Here is a 26,204-nt window from a genome sequence, read left to right as displayed (position 1 = left end):
CTAAAGTAACGTTTGGGGAAAATATGTATGTGTGTCGAGAAAGAAAATAAGAGTGAAAAGACTGGAGATCTAGAAATGCCAGTATCTGAGAAAAGCAAGACTTCTTGGCAAGGTAGATGATATTTGGGGGGGGAAAAAAAAAAAGAAAAGAAAAAGAAAAGAGTAAATATGTAGTGCGTATGGCTTTATTTCCCTATGCAAAACACACAAAAAATAACCAGAAAGATGATGTTTCTTAGCAAAAAGATTCCCATAGTACATATAGCGAACTGATACAGAAATGTATACAAATGAATGACTTTAAGATCTAAATGATGACTACAAAACAGTGAGGTGTGAGGAAAGTGAACATATGTGTGCAAAGCAAGGATTCAATGTAAGTGAAAAGAGAAAGAAAAGTGTAGGAAATGTTTTCATTTTAAAGCTTATCTTGAAGGGTTTTGAGTTTGAAAGGGGAATAGTTGCCCCTGTATATTTGACAGTGATCCCTGAATACGTAACTACTGTAATGCTGGACAGTATTATTAAAGCTTCTTTTTCAACACTTTGTCCAAAACCTCTGAAAGAGACAGGAAAGAGACAGGAAACCAGTATCACTGCACAGCACCCAACTGCATTGTGTGGAGCTGGAAAGTTTTGCAGTGGATCATAATTCTGATGTCTCCTGGATCTGTAAACATGCATTGTGCATCTTTATGGTAGTTTAGCTGTGATTAATACCAGTAATGACAATAAATTTAATCTTCTCTTGTCTGAATGCAACTATCTTAGCATCAGCAGTATTTGGAAGGTGGGGCTTCTACATTTCATTCTAATGGTGCACTAGAAAACTCTCTTGGAGTGTGACAACTGAGAAGGAAAAAAAACACACAGAGATGTTTCTGTGCCCTTAATAAATTACTGTCTGGGGAGGGGTTGCCTTGCCTGAAAAGTTAAAACTGAGTGTTATTTTTTCTTCTTTTTGTAGAGAAAAATACTGCACACTCTCTACTTAGTTTATAGGGATCCCTTATGCGTCACTGAAATTCAGACACCGTCTGTGTTAGACACCAGCTACTATGTATTTATAGATAGAAAAAATATATGTTTTGCTTTTAAATATACAGCATGAGATCTTGAATAGTAAAAATGTAACTACCCCAGCTGGAATTAGCACATCACTGGCAGCACTTTTGCTGTGGTGATTTTTAGGTGTTCTGTCTGCAGAAGCACATGTGTGCCTAATTTACGTAGGTGACTACCATAAACATGCTTTCAATCCAGTAAGTATACAAGCAGATTAGCAGTGTAAATATATATGCACAAGCATGAAACCCAACAAAATAAGAAGCTCACTTCAGGTAATATGCTGTAGTTTAGAAGTGCTAGGCTTATCTGTTCAAGGAGATTTTCTTTCCCTGGTTCGTATGACACCTGTGTGCGTACAAGCAATTGTCCTGAGCAGAGATTTGAATAACCCTGTTCTTAATGTTAGTTTTGTTCTCAAGCAGCATAGGAGAACAGAGCTCAAAATAAATTATTTATCGTTATTTTTTTGCCTTGATAACATTATGGAGCTAACTCTAATTTCTTTATGTACTTGCTTCACCTTGGTTTGTTCTAATATTTGTTCTAATCTGTTTATTAGTTCTTACTTTTGAGAAATGTTAGTGATATGTGTGGACAAAGCTTGACTAGCTGTGTTCATGTTTATTTTTTTTAGTCTTGGCTATGGAATATATACAATTTAGATATGTAGGTGGCTGTCAAAAGAACTCGCTTTGCTCTTTCCAAGAGGGTTTTCTCTGTTTCCCCTAAAGTTCTGCTTGTTTTTTTGTTGATACTTTTTTTTGCATGTAGTGCAGGGATGGAATCACAAAGTTATCTGTTACTATGCTGGATATATGTTACTATCCTGAGATAGTGTGCAAGAGAAATGGTTCATGTTGCTTTGCTGGCATACAATTTAGAACACTGTTTTTGTCATTGTACTCAGAAGCTTCTGCCAGTATCCCCTGCACGTGTGTCTGTCTGCATGAAGGTACTGTGCTCCCTTCTTGGAAAGCCACGCGTGTGTTTTAAGTGCCTTCGTTGCTGGCAGGCTTTAGGAGAGATGTTTCCTTTTGTTTGTATTTGATGTACTCCAGATAAACTTTATCTGAGGGGTAAAGTTGAAATGTTTGGATAAACAGAGCTTCAGATGGAGAGGGAGCCAGCTGGCCAATTTAGAGAAAGTGCTATCGGTTCCTACCTTGGAGTGCAATAAAATCCAACTGTGTGAACTGGCTGCCTTGCTCTGTAAGTGCTAAAAACTGTGACTTATTTATTAGAATTTAGTTAAAAAGAGAGTTTAGTTAAACTTGTTTTGACATCTAAATGTTTTAAAAACCCATGCTTATAAAACAGGGGCTTAACCTACACTTACCTCTGTTAACCTGTGCCAGGCCCATCCTCCTAGGGCCCGCTGGTAAGCTGGTTGCCAGCAGGCGCAGCTCAGCCTGCCTGCGTGCAGAGGCAGCCCTGGAGGCAGCAGCGTGGGCATCGTGCTCCCAGCTCCCAGCCCGCGGGGAGCAGCTGGCCCTCCTTGCACTCTCACACTGGGATCACTTCCCAGGATGCCCCAGTAACATAAAACCCAGACATAAACCTTGCAGGATAGCTGAAGCCAGCAGCAGTCATCTCGATGACCGTTAAGACATAAGCACTTACTTATTATTTCTCTTACACAACATCAACAGTCTTTCATTTCCTCAGGAAGTGACAAATGGTGTTTTCCACACTACTGTCTTTTGTTTTTAACTTGTATCACCATCTCCACAAGACTATTGTATCTGATACCCTTAACTCTTTCTGGTCCAATACTGAATGTCACGGCCTCGCTAAGGAGATTATGGGATCTATGATTACCAATCTCTATGCCTTGTTTTAAACCCCTAAAGTGTTGTAATGCCTCTTTGCTCTTAAGGGCATTGATTGATTAGTGATAGCATTAATTTCATTCAAATAGAGGAATCTTTTGAAAGAATGACTTTAGGATATTCCCATTTTTTCAAAAGCTAAATATTTCTCCTTTCTATTTAAATCATGAACTTTTCTATTTAAGATGGATCAGAGAAAGCAAACATGAAAACAAGCAGATCAAAGTTGTACATGAGTCTTTAATCTTGTCCTTTCCCCTCGAAGATTGTGCACAAAAAAGAGATGAGACATTTCATTAGTTTAAGTAATAATAACGATAAAAAGGAATCAAAAGGAATTCCTGAAACAGGGCATAATGACTCTTGTATTGCTGTATGCTATCAGCCTGTCTTTGATTTACATTAAAGAAACAAATAGCTGGCGAGAAATGTTTCCAACTCTTTCCTGATCCGTTTATTCAAGGGAGATTGTGAGAAAAATGTACCACAGATAAGATGTTGTGTAAGCACAAGAACTCTCTCGCATGTAATAATTAGTTATAGTTGAAAGCTTACATGCAAACCTCATATGATAGCCAAGATTTTTCTGCTAAGCTAGGTCTGAATTTCCCCCCTGATTTTAGTATTGCATTGATTTTGCCACTCCTCTATGTCTTTCTAATCCAATAAATTAATTAATTAAATTTGGTTATTTTGATTGAATCAGAAGAAGAATGTGGTAATTTCTTAATCATATCTGTATGATGATTAGGTCCCAATTTGCAGGCTACATCCAGCCTCTTCCAGTTTTGGCTTCAAGCTCTTGCCTCTCCAGCTGGAATCCCTTCCTGCTGACAGGGCTCTTTGAACTCAGTCACATTCAGTATTCCAGGCCTGTTGGAAGTTGAATGTCTTCTGAGTCACCAGTGCTCCTCCATCTCCCTCCTGACAGCATTTAGCTGCTAACAGCACATACTGTAACTGCTGGGGCGGATGGGCAGGGAAGGGGAGTTGAAGAAAAGAGATTAAGGCATTTACTGATGGAAAATTAGGATTCACTAAGAGCTACATAAGCTGCTGTAAAAAACCATAAGAATTCCTCAGAGTAGGTGTTACAACCTGATCCTGTGCAAGAAAGATATTAACAAATTGAAGGGAGCCCAGAGAGGAAGGCCCCCAACATGGTCTGGGGCAGCAGCACATGATGTAGGAGGGTGGGTAGATGGAGCTTGGTTTGTTATCCGGGAGAAGTGGAAGCTGCAAGGGATCTGACTGCAGCGTTCAGCTGTTTCAGAGCTTGACTCAGGTTCTGCTCCAAAGTGCACAGAGAGGGAAAGAGTAGTGGCCACAAGCTGCAACAAGGGAAATTTGTGTCTGGATATTAAAAAAGAATTCACTCTAGGAGTAGTGAAATCCTGGAACAGGTTATTCAGAAAGACTGTGAAATCTCTAATCTTGGAGATATTCAGATATTCAGAACTCGACACAGCCACGAGCTCTAGCTCGAGTTGCCCTGGCCTTGAGTAAGGGATGGGAGTACCAGACCATTCAAAGTCCTTTCCTGCCTGAGCTTCTGCCTCACTGTTGGGCTAGCACTAGTGAGCAGCAAGTCCTTGGCTATACAGGCACAAGCACAGGAGCGTGAGCTGCAGAGGTAGCTTTGCTGAGCTGTGTTTCTGCCCCAGACTGCTCCCAACCTCCTGCAAGAAGCAGGCATCTCCAGCTTTAGCTTTTGAGAACAGGGTGTTTTGCATCAGGCTGTTACTGCTTACTCTAATTCTGAGTGGCTGTGATGCTGCCAGCACAGGAACAGTGTCCTGGAAATATGGGAGAGCAGTCAGGAATGTCACACGGTGAGCAATTCACGGTCCACTGGAGAGGGAGATGGAAAGGAAAAGAAAAGGCAAATGATTTTGTGTGCATAGGATGTGACAGCAGGACTACATAGCGCTTTCCCTGGAAGAACCTGCAGATGCTTTAACCTCATTTTTATACCTTGTGGTATTCCTGTTAAGTAGACAAAGAAAAGAGAGAAAGATTTGTATTTTTCAGTTGTCAAACACCTCAATTTCAGCACTAAAGTTTGGGGATCATGAACTGGTTCTGGAACAATATAAGAATAGAAACCAGGAATCCCAAGAGAAGGATTCACTCTTCTTACCAGCCCAGACCTCATTTAAGAATGTATTTTTTACAAGTGTAATTTAAAAAAGGGAAGAAGGAGGATATCCAAATAATTAATGTGTATGTTGCTACTCGAAGAGTAAAAATGCTATAGTGTAGCATCACAGCAGGCTTGTGTATAGTCTACTTGAACTGCATTATAGTTGCTCTGCCTCAACAGTCACAGGTTGCCAAAAAACCTAGAGTACTGGGTGCCTTTTCTTAACAAAAGCATGCTCCTTCCAACATTTATCTGACTGACTTCATCTGTTTCCATTTATGCAGCATTTCCCTCTTTCATGTACAAGTTACTTCAGATTATGAAGTATAGGGAAAGAAAGGTGATGATTTCTGCATGAAGAGATACTCATTGCTTAAGAGCAAATTTTATATTACAGCGCCGTCTTGGAGATGCTGCAAAGAAAGCAATCAGCAAGCTGCAAGTCAGAACAATCAGGAAAGGTGATAAGGTAATTTTTCAAATTGCTCATTATGAAATGCATCTGTGCACCGAGGGGTCCTTCAGACCACCTGAACAAAGAGGCAGAATAGAAATGATGACTGTTTTCTGAGCTGGTACCTGTCCTCCGGGCAAGGGACAAATACTAGTAAGCAATTTGTGGATGAAATGGAACAGCGGCAGAAAGAGGTAAAATTACACAAAGATGCAGAAAGTCCTGAAAGTAGAGATATACTGACGAAATCTGCATGTCTCCCTGGGCAAGCTTCCAATTGGATGCATGTTGAAAGTCTGGCTTGCTTGTCTTCAGGTGTGTTACTGCATTTACAACATATCTCGGTGCCCCTTTAACACATAGGCTCTTGCATGAAGAGATTATCTGACAAAATCAGAATGAAAATGATAAATGTTCTCTTTACCCTAGGAAACTGAGCCAGACTTTGATAACTGTGCTGTTTGCATTGAAGGCTACAAGCCCAATGATGTTGTCAGAATCTTACCTTGCAGGTAAGTTAACCTATTTTTAGCTCTGATAGTCTCTCTGCCTGTCCTGATGCGTTCTTGTCTTTGAATATCACTTTAATGAGATGACCCGAGAGCTTTGTGGGTGCCAGTGGGGTAATTGTTTCAGTGTACTTGCAAACTCTGTTCTGTAAAGATACCTGGAATGTCTCTTCGTTCCTTTCCGATAGGAAAACAATATTAGTGGAGTTGAGAGTCGTTTAGCCTGAGAACCTGAGTCTACCATCATAGTCAGAAATTTTGTCTGCTCTGAATTTTTGGCTAAATCATACAATGCTAGCTGATGCTGAGTTTTCTGGTAACGAGAACAGTTGTCTGTGTTTTTAAGAAAGCAGTGCCAAAACCCCTTAGTGTGGAGAGTTATATGTCTATACATAAGACTTTGTAGCTCAAGACTGCAGGCTGCCCTGTGTGGATATATAATAAAGTCTTCTGTAGGATTTTTAAACTAGAGAGCTTGATTCCTCTATTCTTCCCTCTGTTTTTATAGCAGTTTAGTATAACTGACTTAGAAGACTACTCCTGTATTCCAGGCGAACCCTGGGCACAACAGTCATAGGGTCAGGGCAGTTTATCTGCTCCCCATTGAGCTACTTCTTCTGATATCCTGTGTTATGACCAGATGCTGGGAAAGGGATGACTTCTATCATAAACACAACCAAATCCAGAGATATGTTGAGTGGAAACAGGAAAGCAAAAAAAGGAATATGATGAAGACCTTTTTTTTTTTTTTTTTTTTTTTTCTTTGGTGAAAGCATTACCAGGCATGTTGGGACATGGAGCTGACAAGAGCTTTGATGGTTGTTCTTTCTCCTTTCTTTCCCCTTCCCATGTGCGTCCCATGATGTGACACTGGAGCACAGCTTCTTGCTGCCCGTAACAGCTGTATTCTTCTCTCTGTGCCATTGTATTGTCACAGGTGGAGTGTTAACTTATGTGGGATTTCTCTAGGGAAATCAGTTTCTTCAGAAATTTCATGGGAATGCTAATTCTCTTAAAAGAGCAAGCACAAGTGTTCGACTTCCTTAGAAACAAGAATCTCAAGTGCTGTACGCTATCGAGAGCATAGATTGTCGTTAGGGAGTTTTTTCTTCCGCCTCAGACATGTTCACTGGTTTGAGAAATTGAAATGTTTGTTTCTTTTCTGACTATGTTGTTCCCTAGAAGATATTCTAATGTTGCAAGCTGTCCACTTCTATTCATTCTTGTGACTCATTAAATGTGCTTTCTGCTGTCACTAAATGGCAAACAGAAAAACAACAGATTAATCATAAATTTGACCTACTGTGTACCCCCCAAAGACAAACCGCATATTGCATACCAATTCTTTTTCTAGAAACAGACGCAAATGCATTTCTGTATGAAGCAGAAACACAGAAAACTGAGAAATTATAAGAAAATACAAGTTGGCTTTGACATCAAGCCCGTTTCCATAGAAGCTTAGTAAAGTCTGGAAATTTTGCACTAGTCCTTCTGACAGACGGACTAAACTGACAAAGGGTTTTAGAAGGAAGCTGTACAGTAACACAAACAATACAGGTAAGCTATTGTTTTCACTTGTGTCTTGCTTCATAAATTAATGAGCCTCCAGTTAGACTTTGTCATGCACAGTCTGAAGTAAAGCACAGTGAATAGGAAATGCACAGTTGGCAGGTGATGTGCAGTATTTGGCTGGCTTAAAAGGTCACCTAGAAAATGACTCATGCTAAAAGGTTGCCAGCAGCAGCTCTGTCTTGTAAAATACCCACTGTTGGAGCCTAAGAGGTGTTGAATTATAAAAATTAGAACTTCCCTAAGCAGTTACTTTACAGACCCTGGATTTCCCACTATGCAAATTGTGAGAGTAGTAGCTTATACATTCATATGGGTTCAGTGTTCCAAAACAGGAAATAATAGTCATGAGTCTTCCTCCTGTTGTCTGTACAGATTAATTTATCTCTAGCTCTCTGTTAAGTAAGTAGGAGAGCCCTGTATCTTGATAAAGACCTACAGACACTGTATGTGTTAGATGAACTTAGACATGCAGTGTAAGTGCATCATACCAAAGTAAGCACTTCTTTAAACTTTTTGTTCATTAAACAAAAGCCCACACCATGACACCAGAGCTAGATGACCTTACTTTTTTATCCAGGAGGTGCTTGAGATGCAGGACTTTTTCCCTGCAAAGCCAAGCATTCCCCAGAAACTTCACACAAGACTGCGTTGTATTGCAGGCAGGATAGGAAATACCATTGCTTGCAGATACACTCTGTAGAAAGTTGACGTATATTGTGAGATTTCTTTTTAGGACTATTGGAGCTACTACTTAGAAATTGGTACAAAAATCCACCAGCCTACATTTTAGTGGATGAAGTCTGAAGTCATATAGCTAGATGTTTCTTAGTACTTATGGTTTTACCCCAGATATTCTCTTTTGCTGTTTGCAGAGGACAAGTGCTGTGATAGTCTGTTGTTGTGTATCCCACGCTGGAGACTGAGGAGAATTCCAGTTAACTTATGCTTTCTTCTTTCCATCTTCTTAAGAAGCCAACTCCCACAGCTGAGTATATTAATAAGATTCACTCTACAGAGTTCATAAATTAAGTAAATACATACTGACACTGACATTGCATTTGGTGATGAACTAAGTGCTGGCTTACAGCTAGTTTTATATTTAACAGTAGCAAGCATTACTGAAGTTGTCTTTGAGGACACTGACCCAGCATCAAATGTAACCAAGTTGATTGTTCCCAGAATGGCATCTCTTGTCACAGCCCTAGTTCCTTCTTCTTGTCCTCCATCTCTAGTGTTTTCTTATCTGAAACATCATTGAAGAAGTTACTGGGACTGCTGCATCCTTTGTCTGCCTTTTACTAAGCTTTTATTTATCTTGCTGGCAGGATCACCTGCCACACAAAGTGGCAAGATGGTTCTTTCAACCTCCTCTTGGCTGACAACTTATTCATTCTTCATTATCTCCTTTTCTGGTTGTTCCATTTCTATCAACAATAAATGCCCTTTCTGACCCCATTCCAGCTCACATCCCTCCCCTGAACCTTCAGTCCATGAGCAATTGTGAGTTCATAGACCGCTTCACTTTTTTCCTTTAGTCTCATACTTCTTCCTCAAAAATAAATCCCGCTCAAATAATATTAAAAATAGTAATATCCTGCTCAAATGCCCCACCTCCTTGTTGGATACTAACGTCTCTCACCAGGCCCCACTGCCATGTCCACCTCAGGCCACTGATTCTTTTACTCGGGGTCCCCAGGAATGCGACTTTCTTTCAGCTTTTGCATCCTTTTGGAAGCCTTTATCTTGTATGAAGACTGTTAGAACATCCTTCCTCTCCTCTCTCCATCCTTTCTCCAAACTGATCAATTGCAGTTCTTCTGACAAACTTTTCAGGCAATCCAAATCAACATAGTTTTGCATGCATACAGTTGCACCCAACAGCAAAAGCATTTTTTCTAGCTATGACTTTTATTGTCAAAGTCAGGATCCAGGCTTGTGTTTGAAACATCTTTCTTACTGCCTTCCTGTAGGAATCACTTCTGAACTCATCCATGCTGCCTTTACCATCTCCTTCCTTGTAAAACTTGCATGAACCAGAGGTGCAGAGGAAGAAGGATTTTTGTATTGACCTTGCCTTTGTCTTAGCGTGTGACTGTGGAATATTGGAGTTGCCCTCTCATTTTACCTTGTTTTGGCCCTTACTTTTTCTGAATTTAGATGGTAAGCTTATTAGTACGTTGATAAGCTGCCAATTTGTTGAAAGTCATAAGTGTGCGTATAATGGTATAGCTAACAAAAACTAAAATAAATCTTCAAATCCAAATTTACAAAGCCTGGCACCTAAATTATCTGCACAGATGTTTACATATTCACAAATAGATAACTTGAGCCCTTTAATTGTATACTTCGATACAAGAATTTAAAAATACAAATCTTTAATTTAGTAACATTCCTTTTTTATAGATTTCCAGCTAATTATCCAGATCCTTTGACTGTCCATATTAAATCTGAAATTAATAGAGCCATGATGCACTATACTAATTTCATATTGAGAAGTGCAAAGTGACATGATCTGTCATGTGGTTAAATTACTCAGCATTACCTTTAGAATATTGTTCTTTGAAAACAACTTTAGAAGTAGCTAAACTTCAGATAAATGTCTTTAAAACATGAAAATTCCAAGTCCTGGGTGGTTAGCAAACATTACGAAATGCTGTAATATAAGACACAGCTTGACTGAGGTTTGCAAAGCTTGAGTTTGAAAACAAAAGGAAACTTTCTAGAAAGTCTACAGTGGAAGGTTTGACAGAAGTTGCATGCTTCTGATCAGAAGCAGATTTTGGCAGTACATTTTTTCAAGACCATAATAAATATCTCAGTGTACTGATTATTTTGGCCCAACTGTGCTTCAAGTGTTTGGTAGATAAACATATTTGTCTATGAATTTGGGTGGAAAAAAAAAAAAAAAGAAAACAAATCACTGTCAAGATTTTTGTAGTTATTTTGAATAGCTGAAAAGCAAGATACTGACTTTCAGTAGTCTGCATGAATTAACACTCAAGGAAGGAATTCTGCTGGTGAGAGTTTGAAATGTAAAGTTGCACACACCTGGTAACTGTTTCATTGTGCCTTGACCTAGTCAAAATGCTTGTCTGATGATGTGCTGAGTATGTCCCTGCTGAGGTAGAAGGACAGGGGAATTAGGACCGAGACTGAAATTGGAGGCATTGTGTTTTCTATCTGATAAAGGCAAGTGTTTTTGAAGAGTTGTGAACTTTAGTAGCCTTAGTAAAGTAGTGGCTTGAACTTACACTTCACTTGTGCTAATCATGTTGACATACAGGATCAGGTGAGGCCTGACGAAGTTTGGTGTAACAGCCAGCTGATATAATTAGATCGGGTCAAACTTCCAAGAACACATTTGCCCTTTCTCATAGTTGTGTGAAGTCAGCCCAAGCACAGGAATACTACAGTTCGCCTTGTAGCTTTGATTCACAAAGGATCCATTCCTTCTAGAAGGAGGAAGAAAAATATTGACGTGAAAAGATATCACAGCTTGTGAAATATCTCAGAGTTTTGGCTTTGAATTTCTAGTGTTTAGGACTGCAGCCAGCTAGTATGTGGGTTGATAGCACTTCAGTAAGAGCCAGGGATACAAATCAATACTGATGAAAGTGCACCTCAGTATCCTCCATCAAGTTGAAAGGTTTTGTGTATCTTGCTAAGTGAGAGCGGCTGCCTCTGGAGCAATGTGACAGGATACAGCAGCCGACTTAGTAGCTGCACACACACCACTTTGGATTTAAAATATGTTAGTACCTTAAGTGATTCTGGCTTTTTCAGAGACAGTGTTTCCTAGTGAAGGCCAGTACGTGATCAGTTGTATGCCCAGCCCGTATGGAGCCCGAGGCCGTGGCTGGCAGCTCGCGCAGTGCTTGTGTGTGCTGTGCTGTGCTCAGCATACAATTGGGCCCCGGACAGCGCAGGGAAGCAGAGGTTGGAGATTGCTCAGGTGTCAAAGTTCAAGTAGATTGAAATTTGATTTTCACGCTCTGCCAGTCTGAATGTGCAACACCTGTTGCAAGCCTTAGACAGTAATTAAAGCTCATCCATAACTTGTACCAAAACAAGCAAATCAGTGTTTGTTTGTACCTTTGGGTGCAAAATTGTGTATATTGATCCTCTTATTTCAGTATAAAAATACTCTCTTTCAGTTTTGTTTAAGTTATTCTTTGTTTAAATAAGATTTTTAGGAAGGCAAGTCTGTTTTCAAACTCCTACATACCTGTGGGGTCTTTAAAGTTATAAGTATAGTAGATGGCTTTGCTCTGTTTCTTCAGGAGTAGAGTTGGACCAGCACAAAACATCACAAACAAAAAAGTTTCAGAGCACATTCAGGAAGAGAGTAGGAGTATTACGTGCAAGATAAGTCAATATGGGGCCCATACATGTGACTTGCAATTTAAGTAAAAGAGAATGCATGAAGAGAAAGGAGCCTTACCACCTTGTGCTGCTCTGCTGCTCTCAACAGCATTTCATAAATCCCGCACCCTACAGCAGGGACCATTCCTGTAATTTGTAGCATTCGTCCTCTAAAACCACACTGTAACAGAGTATGCTCACAGGAGAAAACAGAGCTGCCAGTCAGGTATGCGTAATAAATGTCTGTGTGCTCAATCTCGTTTTGGGTCTGGCAAAGCTGGACGAGAAGCTTTGCCTGGTGGTCATTGACTGTGGGAATAGCAACCAGCCCTTCAGGGCTAGAAATGTTTGGAAGCTCATTCTGATGGGCATCTTCTGAAGAGCACAAAAGTAAGAGAAAATGTGTTAAAAGCCGTCATCATATTCTTTAATTGAAATGAAAAGTGGTGCTTACTTGTATTTCTCTTTTTTCCTGTCCCTGCATCCTTAGAAATAATAGAAGACCCCCAATGGTTTCACATTTAAATTATGTGTAATCAGGTTAGTCTGTACTACCATCAAGAAACACTACTGTGATTTGACCTTTTCCAGCAAGATGATGTTGCTTATTGATGGCCTTTAACATTTAAAGAATATGAATTTTGCTGCTGCACGCCGTGTACATATTTTTTCTGCTTTTCTAATTGTGTACATGTCTTCTTTCCCAAACTCAGTTGAGGAGTGGTGTGGTGGACACAGGTGCTTGAGTTGCTCCAGAAGTCATTATAAAGTCCTGTCTGCTCCTGTCTCGTTATACTTGCAGAGATTACAAATGACATTGGTTGAAATGCTTGCACTTTACAGAATTCAGAAGCAGCGCCTGGTACTAAGAAGAGGTAAATTTTGCTGTGGTGGATTTGAATTAAAAATATCCTGTTTTTCATTGCAGGCATCTTTTTCACAAGTCCTGTGTAGACCCGTGGCTGCTAGACCATCGTACCTGCCCTATGTGTAAAATGAATATTCTAAAAGCTCTAGGGATTCCGGTAAGCACCTTGTAGAGCAGTCCAGACAGGGCAGGGAGAAAACACCAACCTTGAGGGGTTATCCCCAGTTCTCTGTCTATTCCTCTCCTATGTCTCTTGCATGTTATATTGCTTTATTTAGGGGAATGCAAGCTGAAATTCCTGGCTCTAGCTCTGCACTGCACTGCAGTTCAGCAATCAACAAAGAGTGTGGGTATGGGATGGGGCTGAGTGTTAGGATTTATATCTGCAGCTGCCTGATTTGTTGAGGTGGGTATTTTCTAATGATGTTTTGGTGGGCTTATGTATTCTTTCAAAAGGTGTGTTTTTGTGTGTTTTAAATCAGGACTAGATTTATTTTTAAATGATGGTCTCTATTAGTTTCTCAAAGGAGAAGGTCAACAAGTAAAATTTTCTGAGGTATGCCAGTCTGGAACAAATAATCGTTCATTTTAGGAAGCCGTATCTCTTCCCTGTCAAATTTCTCTCAAAGTCTATGGGTAGCAAGCAGCATACTCCCTATTCCACTTGGGAACCATTTTCCCCATACCTAGGCATGTAGTGGACCCCATGATATATAGGAAATTGTTAGGTTCTTTGATATTTGGTACATTTAGATGTGATTAGAACCTGCCAAAACAATTGATGTTTTTAGGTTGCATGTTTACATTCAGATAGCACATGTCTGGCCTACCATGCAGTTTCTAAATACACTTATCACAAAGATCAGGGTCTTCTCCAGGAAGAAGTGAGTTACTTTCTCACAATATGTAAAGCATGTAAACATGATAGGGAAGTTTGATACTGAAGCGTTGCTATTTGGTGTGTTAACACGTCCTATAAAAACCCTCCCCAGTTACAGGGGGTGTCACACCAGCTTACATATGAAAGAGTTACATAAGGTAAAATAGATATGCAAACATATTAGAGTAGCTGCCATGGCATTCCCCAAACGCAACGGTTCATTGTCATGGAAACATGAAAGCCAAACTGGCTATTGCCGAAGAGGCTTCGTAGCAAGTGATGGAATTTGTTTTTATAGAAGCAGGTAATAAACAGCATAATCTGAGCTAACAACATACCCCGTAAAAAATATATTAGAGCATTGTGGTTAGGGTAATACCCTATTACACTTGGACCATTTTTTCCTGCTGTATATTTATCTTGTCTTTGGAATATCAAAAGATACAGTTGTTACGTCAGTATTTCAGATGTTAGGAAAGGCCAGGACTAAGGCTGTCTCTCCATTCGGCATTGCTGCACCCAGCCTTAAATGCAGATTTGCTTTGCACAGGTTCCATGTCTCAGTTCACACATTTGCCAGAGAGCAAATGATCCAGTATGTTGACCCCTGCTCTCCTTGCCTAGTATATAGTTTCCTGATTTTCTTCTGCACTCTACGATACCATGCAGTTCCTGTACTCGGTCCATCCCATTGCCTCTTGGTCTTTTTGCACCAGCAGAAGAGTTAAGCATTTATTAACATGCTTCTGATGCAGCTTCGTAACTCAGGGATATAGCCAGAACTGGCCTCCACGCTTTGGTGGCCTGCACTGAGCTGGTAAGATCTTTCCAGAATGGCTAGTGCTGTTCACACGCGGCTCTCGCTGCCGCTGGAGGCTGAGCACGGTGGCACATGCTGTCTGAGTTTGGGTACACAGAGGAAAAGGAAAGCAACATGCTCAGAGGCCAGGTGTGAAGGTTTTGGCTTTATTAAATACAAACTGCTCTATGGTGGCAAGTGCAGGAGCTAATTGCCAGGAAGTGAAGGACATCACTTTGAATTTGCTCAGCTTACCCTTCTTACAGTGCCCTGACTTATTCCCTCTGTGCCGTGTAGGTGTTGCCTAGAAAGGGTATCTCTCTGCTTCCCTCACCAAGAGTTTTCCACTCAGAGTTTCTAGGAAATAATTGTGTGTGATCTTGTAATTAAAGATACTGTTGTAAACTGACACAGACAACTGGGTCAAGTTAAGATCTCAGAGTCAGCCTTAGTGTTGATCTTAAGAGGCAAGTGCTTGATTTTGAGTGTTAATGTTCCACTAGCAAAGGATTATTTTATTAATTTCTGTGAAAATTTCCTAGGTTTCTAAGACAACAAACTGAAAACAAGCTGCTCTCTCCATCATTTGGACAGAGCATGCTGCCTGCCCCCCGGCTGGGACATTGATTGGGATCACAGAGGCTGCATGTCGGAGCTTCGCCCCTTGCAGTACTGAGCAGACAATATTCGTCTTGTCAGGGTCCCTCTGGCTGACAGCAAAGGAAACTAGTGTCTGAGAGTGTCTGGGAACCCGCAGGTTAAAAAAATCTTATATCGCTGTCAGTTTCTGCTCCCCTTCTATTTTCTTTGTCTTCTGTTTCTAAAATCTGCCTTAACTCCTGCTTTTCTCTCTCCTACCTCGTCCCCCTGTACCTGCTTCTCTGATGGCATAAGTGCCGCCCACCTAACCCTTATCCTTTTGAGCTGCCATCCCCTGTCCCTGCCCGGATACCCATCCATTCCTTGGCGTAGGGACTTTGTTCTCCACATCAACAGAAAATGCGAGCCCTCCTCCTGCTCCTTGCTGTGCTTGGGTGCCGGCTGTGGGAAGCAGAGAAGGGGCCATCTGTCTGTCCTGCGTTGTGGACTCTAGTGTCACCGCAAGCTTTCCAATAGCACAGAAAGTCCTGTTCCCTCTTCAGAGAGTGTAGCCACCAGCCCCTGATAAGACATTGATCCTTATCGGCTCATGCAAACTCATGTTTTCGTAATGTAGGCTGCTGTCAGAAGACTGTCGTGGGAAAAGACATTTCCCTGGGAGAAGCTGCAGAGCTCTAGGGCTTCTCAGGGAATGGTGGCAAACGTTTCTGCAAATGCCATTCCCTGACCACAGTCTTCAGTAGTGCCAAATCATCTTCACTGAAATTTCCACGCACAGAAAAGCAGCCTCAGGCAGGCAGGCTTCTCTGATGGGAAACTTGAGCACAAATTTGCCAAGGTCCTCCCTGTTTTCTATAATGGAAAAAGCAAGGAAATCTTGCCACAGGCAGGGCTAGAGTAGTTTGTTTCTGCCAGCTTCATGCTTGTCTTATGGTTGATACCGTAGAACTGGCTTGTGTGACACTGGATATATTGTGTTATGTTTAGCAGCAAGGCCCAGGATTTTCCAGGAAGTGATCGGTTAAAAAACAGAAAATGTAAGTGTTCATATGTTAGACTTTCTATTCATTCTCTAACAAAGACTTTACATATTATCTGCCTTCAAACAAGAATCCCCCGGCTGCAGTGAGGCCGGAATGACTGCCCAGATTTTCACAGTAGCTGAGCACCCTAATGATCCAGCTTTTCACTGTGGTGCCCTGCAGCTCCAGATGATTATTAACTAAACATCTATCAGCAAACATTTGGCATAACGTTTTCCACTGTTTCTTTGCGGGTGAATCCAGCTCACAGAGTTCACTTCTTTTGGCCATAAGATCTGAAGTGAATTATCTGTGAAAGTGTCTTTCACTTTCAGCCGACTACTTTGCTATTGGCATGATCGTATCAAATTAAATAATTTCCCTCTGCTTCTCCCTCTTCTCTGCAAATATCTGCTGGATATGCATACAGTTGCATTTTTGGCAGCAGATTGGATGACTTGAAGCTATTCACTAAGAGCCTTAGCCAGGCACTCCTAAAGTCAATACAAAGACTTCCCTTGACTCTAGTGGAATTGTGCCCTCAAAGCACTTGCATGCAGGGAGTGAGTGAAACCAATATAATTAAACTTCCCCAATGTATGTGGGTCACCCTGAGAGTGAAAATTGTAATATATATATGTATATACATATATATATATATATATATATATATATATTCAATGAGTACTTCATTTCATTAGTTTTTATCGTGTGCAGCTTAGTCTTTTTTTTTTTCCAACTAAAATGACTCAGGAATGAAGGGATTAATTATATTGAATGATGTGTTTTTCATATCTTTAATGTTTAGTTCAGTTTTCAATTATAATCCCATTTTAAAGGTTTAAAAGTTAATGATAAAACCCCATTCCAAACAGAGCAAAGGACAGGCAACTGGTCCCTTGGGGGGGAAAAAAAAGAAAGATTTTTTTTCAGAGTAGAAAAGATAAAATTGAGATTTTTTTTTTTCTTAAAGATATACCACTCTCAAAGACAAATTCAATTTAAAATTAAAATTCTGAAGGCACTTTTTTATTCATGGAAAAAAGTGATAGGTTTAACAAGTAATTTTGTGTCCTAGTCCTATAGATAAATGCTTGGTATTTTGCTTAGGAAAGTACCAGTTTGGTGGATTTCATTATACCCTGGTATAGTTCAATGTACCTTTATCCCAGGTCTTAGGAAGCCTTGTAGATTAGATTGTAGCAAGACAGTGACAATTCTAGTTTTTATCCTGAACTTGGTTTTGCAGATACAAGTCACTTGAGGATTGTTTTAAAAGCCTGTCTTTTTCATTGCAAAAAAATATTTATGAGGTGGCAACAGACAGGGAATTTATGGGAAGAAAATATGCTACGTTCTTGGTTCTGCAAAACACTCGAGCATATGCTAACTTTCTATGCCTGAAGGCATAGGCAAAGGATTAATTCACTTGCTTAAAGCTGAACTTGTATTGAAGACCCTTGCTCTATCGAAGTATAAGGAGACGTTTCGCTTAGTTTCTAGGTGCCTGCTGTTGGAGATAGGCACCTAGTGAGATTTTTACAAAAGCCATAGCCAGTGAGACATCTAAGCATAGGAGAAGATCTCTCTAATGTCCACACATTGGATTTCCAGCGTAGCAGCTTCAGCCTCCTCTCCATGGAGTGGTGAGTGGCAGGTACGGCGTGATTCATACCTCTTACCTTAGGGTGGGATGAGTCACCCGGCAAAATTACTTCAGTCCCTTGAAGAGAGAGGAAGCCTAAGTGACAGATCGAAATGAGCCATCTAACCTTTGGATAATAAAGACAAGTGAGAACAACTTAAGTTTCCGTGCCTCCCAAAGTAACAAGCTATCTGTGTAACTGCTTAGCCTATGCAACCTTGTTGAGCTTGAAATCAAGTTCAACCTTGCTAAACCTATCTCCTGCTATCTGAAATGCCTCCTATCTGGCATTTCAGAAGCCTTGCAAACAGCATCCTCGTTTCTGAATTTGCCATATTTTTTAACAGTATTTTACAACTTCAAAACCCAGTTCCTGAAATAGTTATACAGACAAATTTTCTTGGGGGGAACTAGACCTAGTTCTGTGGTTAAATGGCACAGGAACATGCTGGTGCTCAGAGCTTTGCTCATGGTTGCCACAGATGATTTTGGGGAGTTCCACAGAAATCACTGCTTTGTGAATAAGTAGGAGCACCAGACTCGTAACAGGCCCAGAGAGATCTGGAGTAGAACCTAGTCTGACTGCTTCAAGTGCTTGATTTGGATATAGTCTCACAGGACAAATAATCCTCTTCACCTTTCAGGGCATTCTTGGATTCCCAGCGCTCTTCCTGAATAGGTGCTGCTGAGAAAACTGTGCAGAGAGTGGGCACCCCAGTGCTTCTCCTGCTTCCCTATAAGCTTGGAGGAAAGGCAGACACCTGACTTGAAGAGCTTGGCTCATTCTGTAGCGGTAGCTCTGTTAATTATATAATTGAGATACAGAAGTACCTAAATTACATGGCCTATAGTCCTTCCCTGGTCTTTCTGGATCACAAAGCAAGAAAGACAGTGGACTGAATAAAACTCCTCAAATTCCCTTTAAGGCTTGTTTATTTCTTTTCTCATCATTTTATTTTGCAGAAAATATAGCATTAGCAAAGCCTAGGTCTTTTATGTTAAAATACATGTCTTCTCTTATCAATAGCTTTAGCTTCCAATCTTGCGTCCCACGCACAGATTACCCCACAGCAGTTATCATGAATTCCTGATCCTGAAAACTCTGATATGAAGTCTACAAAAACGTGGATTTAGGGAAAGCAAAGAATTTGAAGGTAATCATTCCCCTTCAGCTACTGTCTGTGTATACATTCCTAATCCGACTCAGCAATCTGCTTGTGTTGAGCAGATTATGTCAATAAATGAACTATTTTTTTGCACTCTCCTAAAACCTTTGAAAAGTGTAAATAAAGTTCGATATTTGTGATTACACTGTTTCATAGTAAACACTTCCACCGCATACTTTGGGTCATTCCAACAACCAATTCTCTTAGGAGGACTTAAATACATTAAAAAAAAAAAAGAAAGAAAAAACAGCAAATTCAAGCGATAAAAGACAAAATCCAAAATTCCTTGGATGTTGCCATTTACAATACTCATTCAAAAGTAATCCCAAGGGAATCAGGAGAATGACAATAGCAGCACTGGGTGTAAAGGAAAAAGAAAAAGCTCTACAAAGTGGGAGCAGGTAGATTAAATGTGTCTGACAGATGAAAGCTCAGATTTCTTCTTTTTCTTCCCATCAGCCAAATGCGGATTGCATAGATGATATACCTCCAGACTTGGAAGCGTCCATAGGAGGACCACCAACGAACCAGATAACGGGAGCTAGCGATACAACAGTCAACGAGAGCTCTGTAGCCCTGGATCCCCCGGTCCGGACTGTGGGAGTACTACAAGTCATCCAAGACGTAGACTCCTTTCCCCAGGTCGGGGAGGGTAACTTCACAACAAGCAGTAAGTTCCTCTTTCTGCCAGAATTGCACTGAAAGAAATGTGTAGAAACCTGAATCACAAACCAACCTTTAATGGGAGAAAAATGGCTTTTAGGGGCTTTTTTACTGGAGTGGTTTCCTGACTTTAAACCCAGCAGATATCTACAAGGTAAGTAGATTTAAATACACATGTCATTCTAGTGTAGTGCAGACAATTCCAGCCCTGTGTGCAAATCGATGTATTACTTATTACTCCCAACGAGAATTCTCTGCCTAGATCTGTTTCAGTCAGCACAATGCAATATGAACTCACAGTCATCATAGGGTATTTTTTACAGCAAGTAGTCTTGTTTACCATGATAACCTTGAGGTGTTTCACCGGGATTCTTGGTTAAGTAGATGGGTGCATGTTGACGCGTGTTATTTTCAGCATTGGCCTTGGCCTACCTTCCTTCACTGCACAGCAAGTTATCATACAGAAGTTATTTTTACTCACATATCATAAAATAAATAGTAGTGATACAATTGCTTTCATTGCCTTCAGACAGGAAGAAAAGACCATTGAATTCTGGTTTTGCCTTTCCTTTATTTTCTTGTGTCGACTGAAGCTTGACTGGTTATTTATTCATACTTGAACTTCTCATTTCAAAAGGATTTATTGTCAGAGTTCCTGAACTTGAAAACCCGAGTTACTGAAACAACACTGGCAATTAGTACTAAAAAGAAGAAATATGGATGCTTCCAGGGTGTTTTTTCCTGCTTAATTTTCACTTGTTCAAGGCGCACTGTTGGAACAAGTAACTTTCAAATTGTCTGCTCTTCTCTCTGTTCCTAAAAACGATGTTCTTTGTTGAAAATCTACTCTGACAGTTTAGAAAAAGTAGTTGTTACCTCTTCCAAGTGAGGTTTGTCCCAGTCTAAAATTCCTGCTTCTAGATAAAATAGCAGATAATCGGGACACATATGTTCAGCATCAGCTTGTGTATAAATATTGCCAAGAGTATCGTAGAAAATCATCAGATATAATTGAAGGTATGTAGAAGAATGTGATAAAATGCTGGTTTGGATATGGAACTTGTGCAATCCATACAGAATAATTATGTATTTCAAGCACTTTTATATGCTATTCTTGGTCTAGGTGTGAAAAAGAAAGCAAATAATAGTATGATGTGTAAAAGTGGGAGAGAGAGATGAAGAGACTAAGTTGAAATGATTCTGCCTGAGTCTCCTCACTTGGAGACACTTTATAATCTCACTTTCTTTCATATTGCCAATCTGTTGTGGCATATTTTTGGTGCCTTTTTCTGTCAATAGATAGTGTTTGGCAGCAAAAGAAACTTCTGGAAACACTGGGTTTGGTAGCCTTGGGCATTGAATCGTTCACGTGACCGATCAGTGGATTTTCAACTACCTTTTTGGATTATGTTCTGGTTTCAGTTTGGGTCCTTTCCTGCTCCAAATGCCGGATGCAGCAAGGGGGAAGTGGCAAAGCTGTGCAACCCGTTGTGGTCTGGGGCCAGCGTGTCAGCCGATGGGATAAGCCTTTCTCAAGCCTCCTTGGATGGATTTTGAACAGCAAGGGCTGTTCGAAATAAAATATTTTATTCCCTCCAGTGATAGTTTGTAAATGCATTTGAGGCTGATTCAAGGAGTGAGATAACTTCATGGTACCACAGTGGTGCTCAAGACTGGGCCAGATTAGTTGTACCCATTTGACACTCCTGAAGCCAGTAGCTCCCTAGCAGATACCTGTCCTTGTCCCACTGGTCTCTACCATGTCCAGTGTTCCGGTGAGGTGAGGAGGCCATGGGTGCCTTTACACCTGTAGCTGCACGGCATGCTGAGAAGAGCCTGCAGGCTGGTGGCTAGCACAGCACAAGGGATCCTCCTCCGTGCTTTCAATCCCAGGATCTTGTCTCACCAAGAAGTGCTTTCGGAGCTGTTTGGGTTTATATTCAGTGATGACAGTGGTGCCAAGACAGCCAGCAAACACAAGAGCTCTGAAACCTCCAGCCTTTTTCCGTGTGGCTGGGGGGAACCGTGCAAGGCTTTTTCCTCAGCTCTCTGAGGGACAGAGAGGAGAGCAGAAGGGGGACATGGGCACATGACCTGAGCACTGCAAAGGTTGTCGGCATCACTATGACACAGGGGCGGTGTACAGCTAAAACTAGTCCTCTCCAAGTGTTTTGTAAGGAAAGAGGAGTCTATTGAAAACTCAGAGGACACTGGCAGCTTCCGGGTCCTGCTATGTACCTATCTCAGCCATGTCTATCACACGCAGTCACTCAGGAAATGCTGCTTTAGTACTTGCTCTCATCTGCCCATGTAAACATGAATTTTATTCTGAATTTCTCATTTCAAAATGATACCTGAGTGTTAGTAGTAGGTGTGCAAGTTTATTCATTCTTATCACCATATCCAAAAGTGGTGCAATTTGCAGTTGTGCTTGGGAGCAGAGCCTCTTCATCCCTTTTTGCAGAGGACCTCACAGCAAAGAAAGCTTATTTTGTTGGAGTTAGGGGCTGAGGTCCAGCAGCGATGGGAATTTCTACTTCCAGCTGATTTATGGTGATTTTGTAGGTGTTCAGGCAATCTGAAAGGTTGAGCCTATCATTTTAAGCAACTTGAGCTCTCAGTCGAAAGGGGAACATCTAGGACCACCATATAGCTGGGGTATGAATCCAAGCGGTACCTGAATCAGAGAGCATCTGTGGGCTAAGTAACTGGGTCATAGCTGTCACAGAGACAGGGCTTTATAAGAATTGTCTGCTGTATTTAGGAATATATTTCCCTTTTCCAGAATGCTCCCAGTTACACAATGCAGAGCTTGCCAAGCGTGCCCTTTCTGCAAACTAGTCTGCCTGGGACTTCACAAGTGATGACACTTATTGCTGCTAGGAATCTTTGCTGGAGTTATTAGGTTTTGGTCTCTTCATTTAGCGTTAGTGCTAGGAGCATATTCCTAGGCTGAGTCTGGGCTAGACGTTTTCGTCTTGTTACCGAATCTGTGCAAAACGCCTCCAGCGCAGTCTTGACGTGGCAGCCTGTGTCCTGGGCCTTTCCTTGCATTCCTGCTTATCCCTGGCAGGGTTCTGTATCCCAGGAGGTAAAGGACTCACCCTCTCCTTTCCACCCTCTTCTGCAATAGTTCTTTCTGCTTGACTGTCGTCGCATCCTTATTGTTTGTTGATTAATTGTTCTGCTATTTTCTCGTTTTGGGTTTAATTTCATTGCCGCAGAAGTCAGTTCCTCCTTTTGATGTTTCCAGTGAGAATTCAAAGCCAGATGAGCTCCCACAGTGTGTGTGGAGGGAGGATGTTTCCAGAATACTGTTCATATTGGATGAAATCCGTTCTCCACTGAAATCTGGTGGCAGAGTTCCCACCTACTTCAGTGGGGCCAGAATTTCATCTCTGGAGCTTGGCCAGTGCTTTCCTTTATTTTTGTGCATGTGCTCAACGAACATTTCTTCTGCACTCCCTCCCTCTGCTTCCTCATGCTCCTGAATAGAAAATGTCTTCCCTGGGGCCTTAGCGATGTTCTGTCACTTAGATGATGGATGGCGGGATGGACTTCATTCTGCAGCCTTTTCTCATGGTTTCTTGCTAAACCAAGCATCTCCTGTATGACAGTGCTAAAGAAGGGACCAGCAGTTTCTCTCCGCTGGCTTCTGCTAAGACGCAGACTTCATCCAATCCTCTGGGCATGTCTACAGCCAAAGACTCTTCGCTATTTAGTCTTAATGACTGTTCTTTATTATGAGATTTTCTGCAGAATATCTGAATAGCATCTCAGAATATGATAGCTCTGAGTGGCTAAAAATGGATGAAAAAGTGGAATGAGAAAAATAGTGGGTGAAAAAAAATGTGTGAAATGCATACCTGCTCTTTCCAGCTGAATTTCCTGCTTTGATTCTATTACTTTTCAGCTCTCCAGAGGGTATGAAAGAAGATATGCTAAGAATCTTTTCCTACAGTAGTGTATCTGTGCTGCCCAGTTTTTTAGTAGAGAGTTATACAAAGTGCTGCTGCCATTTTTGGAAATTCCAGAACAGGTGGAATCTCCTGCTTTAAAGATGTGGTCAAGTGTGAGCTAGCCTGAGGCTTGACTTGGCTAATATCTGAAGGAGAAGGGGCGCCAAGCTCTGCTGCTTGGGCAGAGTGGAAGATGGTTTTTGATTTGCGGAAGGCAGTTTGCAATGTTATTTGGGCCAGGCTCAGCCAGCATTGAATGATAAATTCCCTTTTGCTTTAATTTTAAAAATATTATGACATTAAATTAACATCTGGATGTTTGGAAAGTCCCATTCCTGACATTTGTAGGGGAAAAAAAGCAGTCTTTTTTTTTCCTCATCATTTATGGCATCATATAGCATCAATTACTATGTGGCGCTTGCTAATTTCTTCAGTAGATCCCGTGCACTGCCTAGGTCTTTGCTCCCTGTTGATAAATACCTCTCATTTTTCAGATTGCACAAGGTTTTATGCACTTCTCAGTGAGACACCCTGTTTGAGAATGTGCCACACTGTGCAAGGCCTCAGAAATCCCACCACTCCTATCTCTGTAGTTGGAGGAAGATCCATAAATACTTCTGCTCCAAACAAGGGTAAGAGTTTAGCAGGAAAATATACAAACTTTCTCGGCAATTCCTCTGTATTGTGTCACCTACGAAGTTCACAGAGTTGAGTGGACTCTGTGGCAGAGTGGGCACAGGGAAAACCACAGTTACTTGCTTCAGTTTTGTTCTTTCTATAAAACCCTGCCAACGTGTAGCTCATCACGAGTGTTAAGAGTATTTTCGGGTCTCTGATAGTTCTTCCCTAACACTATTAATATAACTTTGCAAGTAATTATTTTGATCTGTGTATGTCTAAAATGTCTTTTTGAAGAATAATCAGCCTTTGGAAGAAGATGAAAGTGTATGGTAAGAATCTGATCCACTGGCGTCTTGCAAGCGCTTGACTGTTCTTCCTTGCTATTAATAGTTTTGTTTAGGCAGAAAGTAAAGGGAGATGAAAAGGTGAAAAATTCCCTAGACAGTACTTAATACTGAAAGTTATTAACACTTGCATTAGCACCCAGCACTGTCCTGGAGACAGAATCCTCATGGGACCTACTTAAAGGCTGAACAGATTGGGTCCCCTGTGCCTTGAGGATGACATAAGTCTAGCAGCTCTATTAAAAGCCCGTGTGGTTGTTGCATAAGTTGTTACCGTGGACTGAAATTTGCAGCTCAGCTGAGATCTTAGACTAGTGCTAGCCTTGCATTGGTGGTCTGGAAGGCCAGCAGCAGTTTGAGAGTTTCACCAAGTGAAACCTGGTTTCAGATGGCGAAAATGGATGTACAAAAGTGCAGTGAAATGAGAAGCAAATAATAAAGACTAAATTCTCTTTTTTCCCCCTCTGTGATTCACATCTGCTAATTGCATTGACATTGACTATAGATAGCAAGGTCAAAACCTTGGTTTGGTATCCAAATCTCACCTCTTCTCTGCATAAACACTTGGCTATGGCCATGGCATGCCAACGCTGCTGAGGCGTATAAGCTGTAGTGCCCCCGGTCTCTCTCTCGATCAGACTTGTGTTTCCCTCACGCAGACAGCGAAGGGAAGCGGTGCAAGAAGGTGCTGAAATCTGGCCCAGACGTAGATTCAGGAAGGGGCTGACAGTCTTTGACATAATTGTCAGAATGGATTAACCTCCCATCATGAGGTCTATGAAATCCTTGGGTAACACTTTTTAAACCCTTGGGACACTGTTCTGTGGCAGCCTGCCCTGCTGCCAAGGTTGGGAGAGGCTGAGAGCTCCCAGCTTGCTGCTGCTCAGTGCTCTGCTCCAAAAAGTGGCCTCTCATCCTCCAGTTATGGTGGAACAGCTGGGAAGATCCACTACCCAAGACTCTTCTTGCTGGGGACAGTTGCTCTGAGAGTAGTTCAACAAGCTTCGGGCAACAGCGTGAGTAAAGCAAGCTGAGCACGGAGAGAAATTGATATATGAGGTGCCACCTCCTCCTTGTGTCCTGCCTAAGCTGGAATGCCCAACAGGCCACATTAGACAGCTTTCACAACACTGTCATCAAAAGCAAACACATGATCTCAGTAGCACATAGCTCTCTGTTCTCCTCCAGAACCGGATGGAAACCAGACACATTCAGCGTGAAACCTAAAATGTTATTTGAATGAAATGTGTCTGAGTGTGCGGGCGTCATTTTATTAGTAGCCATGGAATATGAAAGACCCAAGAGATTTATTATTATTTAGATAAAAATCAGTTAATAAAGTGCCCTTTTGAAAGTGGTGACTGCACATAAGTGTGCCCCTGGAGGCTAGGTTCCCAGCTGCTTTGAACAGGGGCTTCCCAACTACTTGGGTCATTTGTGCGGTGGAAAAGAGGGCATGAAGTTTAGCATCAGTGATAACAATTTTTATCTTTATGCTTCACTGTTTCAAGCAGAAACACTGTTTCACAGTGTAAAGGAAACACTAAAAAACATTATTTTTAAAGCAAAATGGGTATATAAAATAAAGTAAAAATCTGATGTGCAGAGAGACGAAATGACTTCTTGCTAGCTGATCGCTTTGATTTACATTTGGGAGTGAAAGGTTCTGCCTTGCAAGGGATGTTCAGCATCTTGCATAC

General features: G+C 41.2%; 1 protein-coding gene across 1 annotated transcript in view; it reads left to right on the top strand.

Annotated features, from left to right (window-relative positions):
• RNF150 (ring finger protein 150) overlaps positions 1 to 26,204 on the top strand; it is a 99,171-nt gene that overhangs the window by 57,913 nt on the left and 15,054 nt on the right. Inside the window, exons 3-6 of the mRNA XM_088526578.1 lie at positions 5,438 to 5,509; positions 5,924 to 6,006; positions 12,866 to 12,962; positions 19,377 to 19,587. Of these exons, the coding sequence (XP_088382704.1) occupies positions 5,438 to 5,509; positions 5,924 to 6,006; positions 12,866 to 12,962; positions 19,377 to 19,587 (463 nt within the window). The remainder of the gene's footprint in view (positions 1 to 5,437; positions 5,510 to 5,923; positions 6,007 to 12,865; positions 12,963 to 19,376; positions 19,588 to 26,204) is intronic.

Source organism: Tinamus guttatus, unplaced genomic scaffold (assembly GCF_059628265.1).
Source record: "Tinamus guttatus ecotype Peru unplaced genomic scaffold, ASM5962826v1 Tinamus_guttatus_pri_ptg000247l, whole genome shotgun sequence".
Taxonomy (NCBI): Eukaryota; Metazoa; Chordata; class Aves; order Tinamiformes; family Tinamidae; genus Tinamus; species Tinamus guttatus.
Note: the sequence above shows the minus strand (reverse complement) of the source record. Positions and strands in the feature narration are given on the sequence as shown.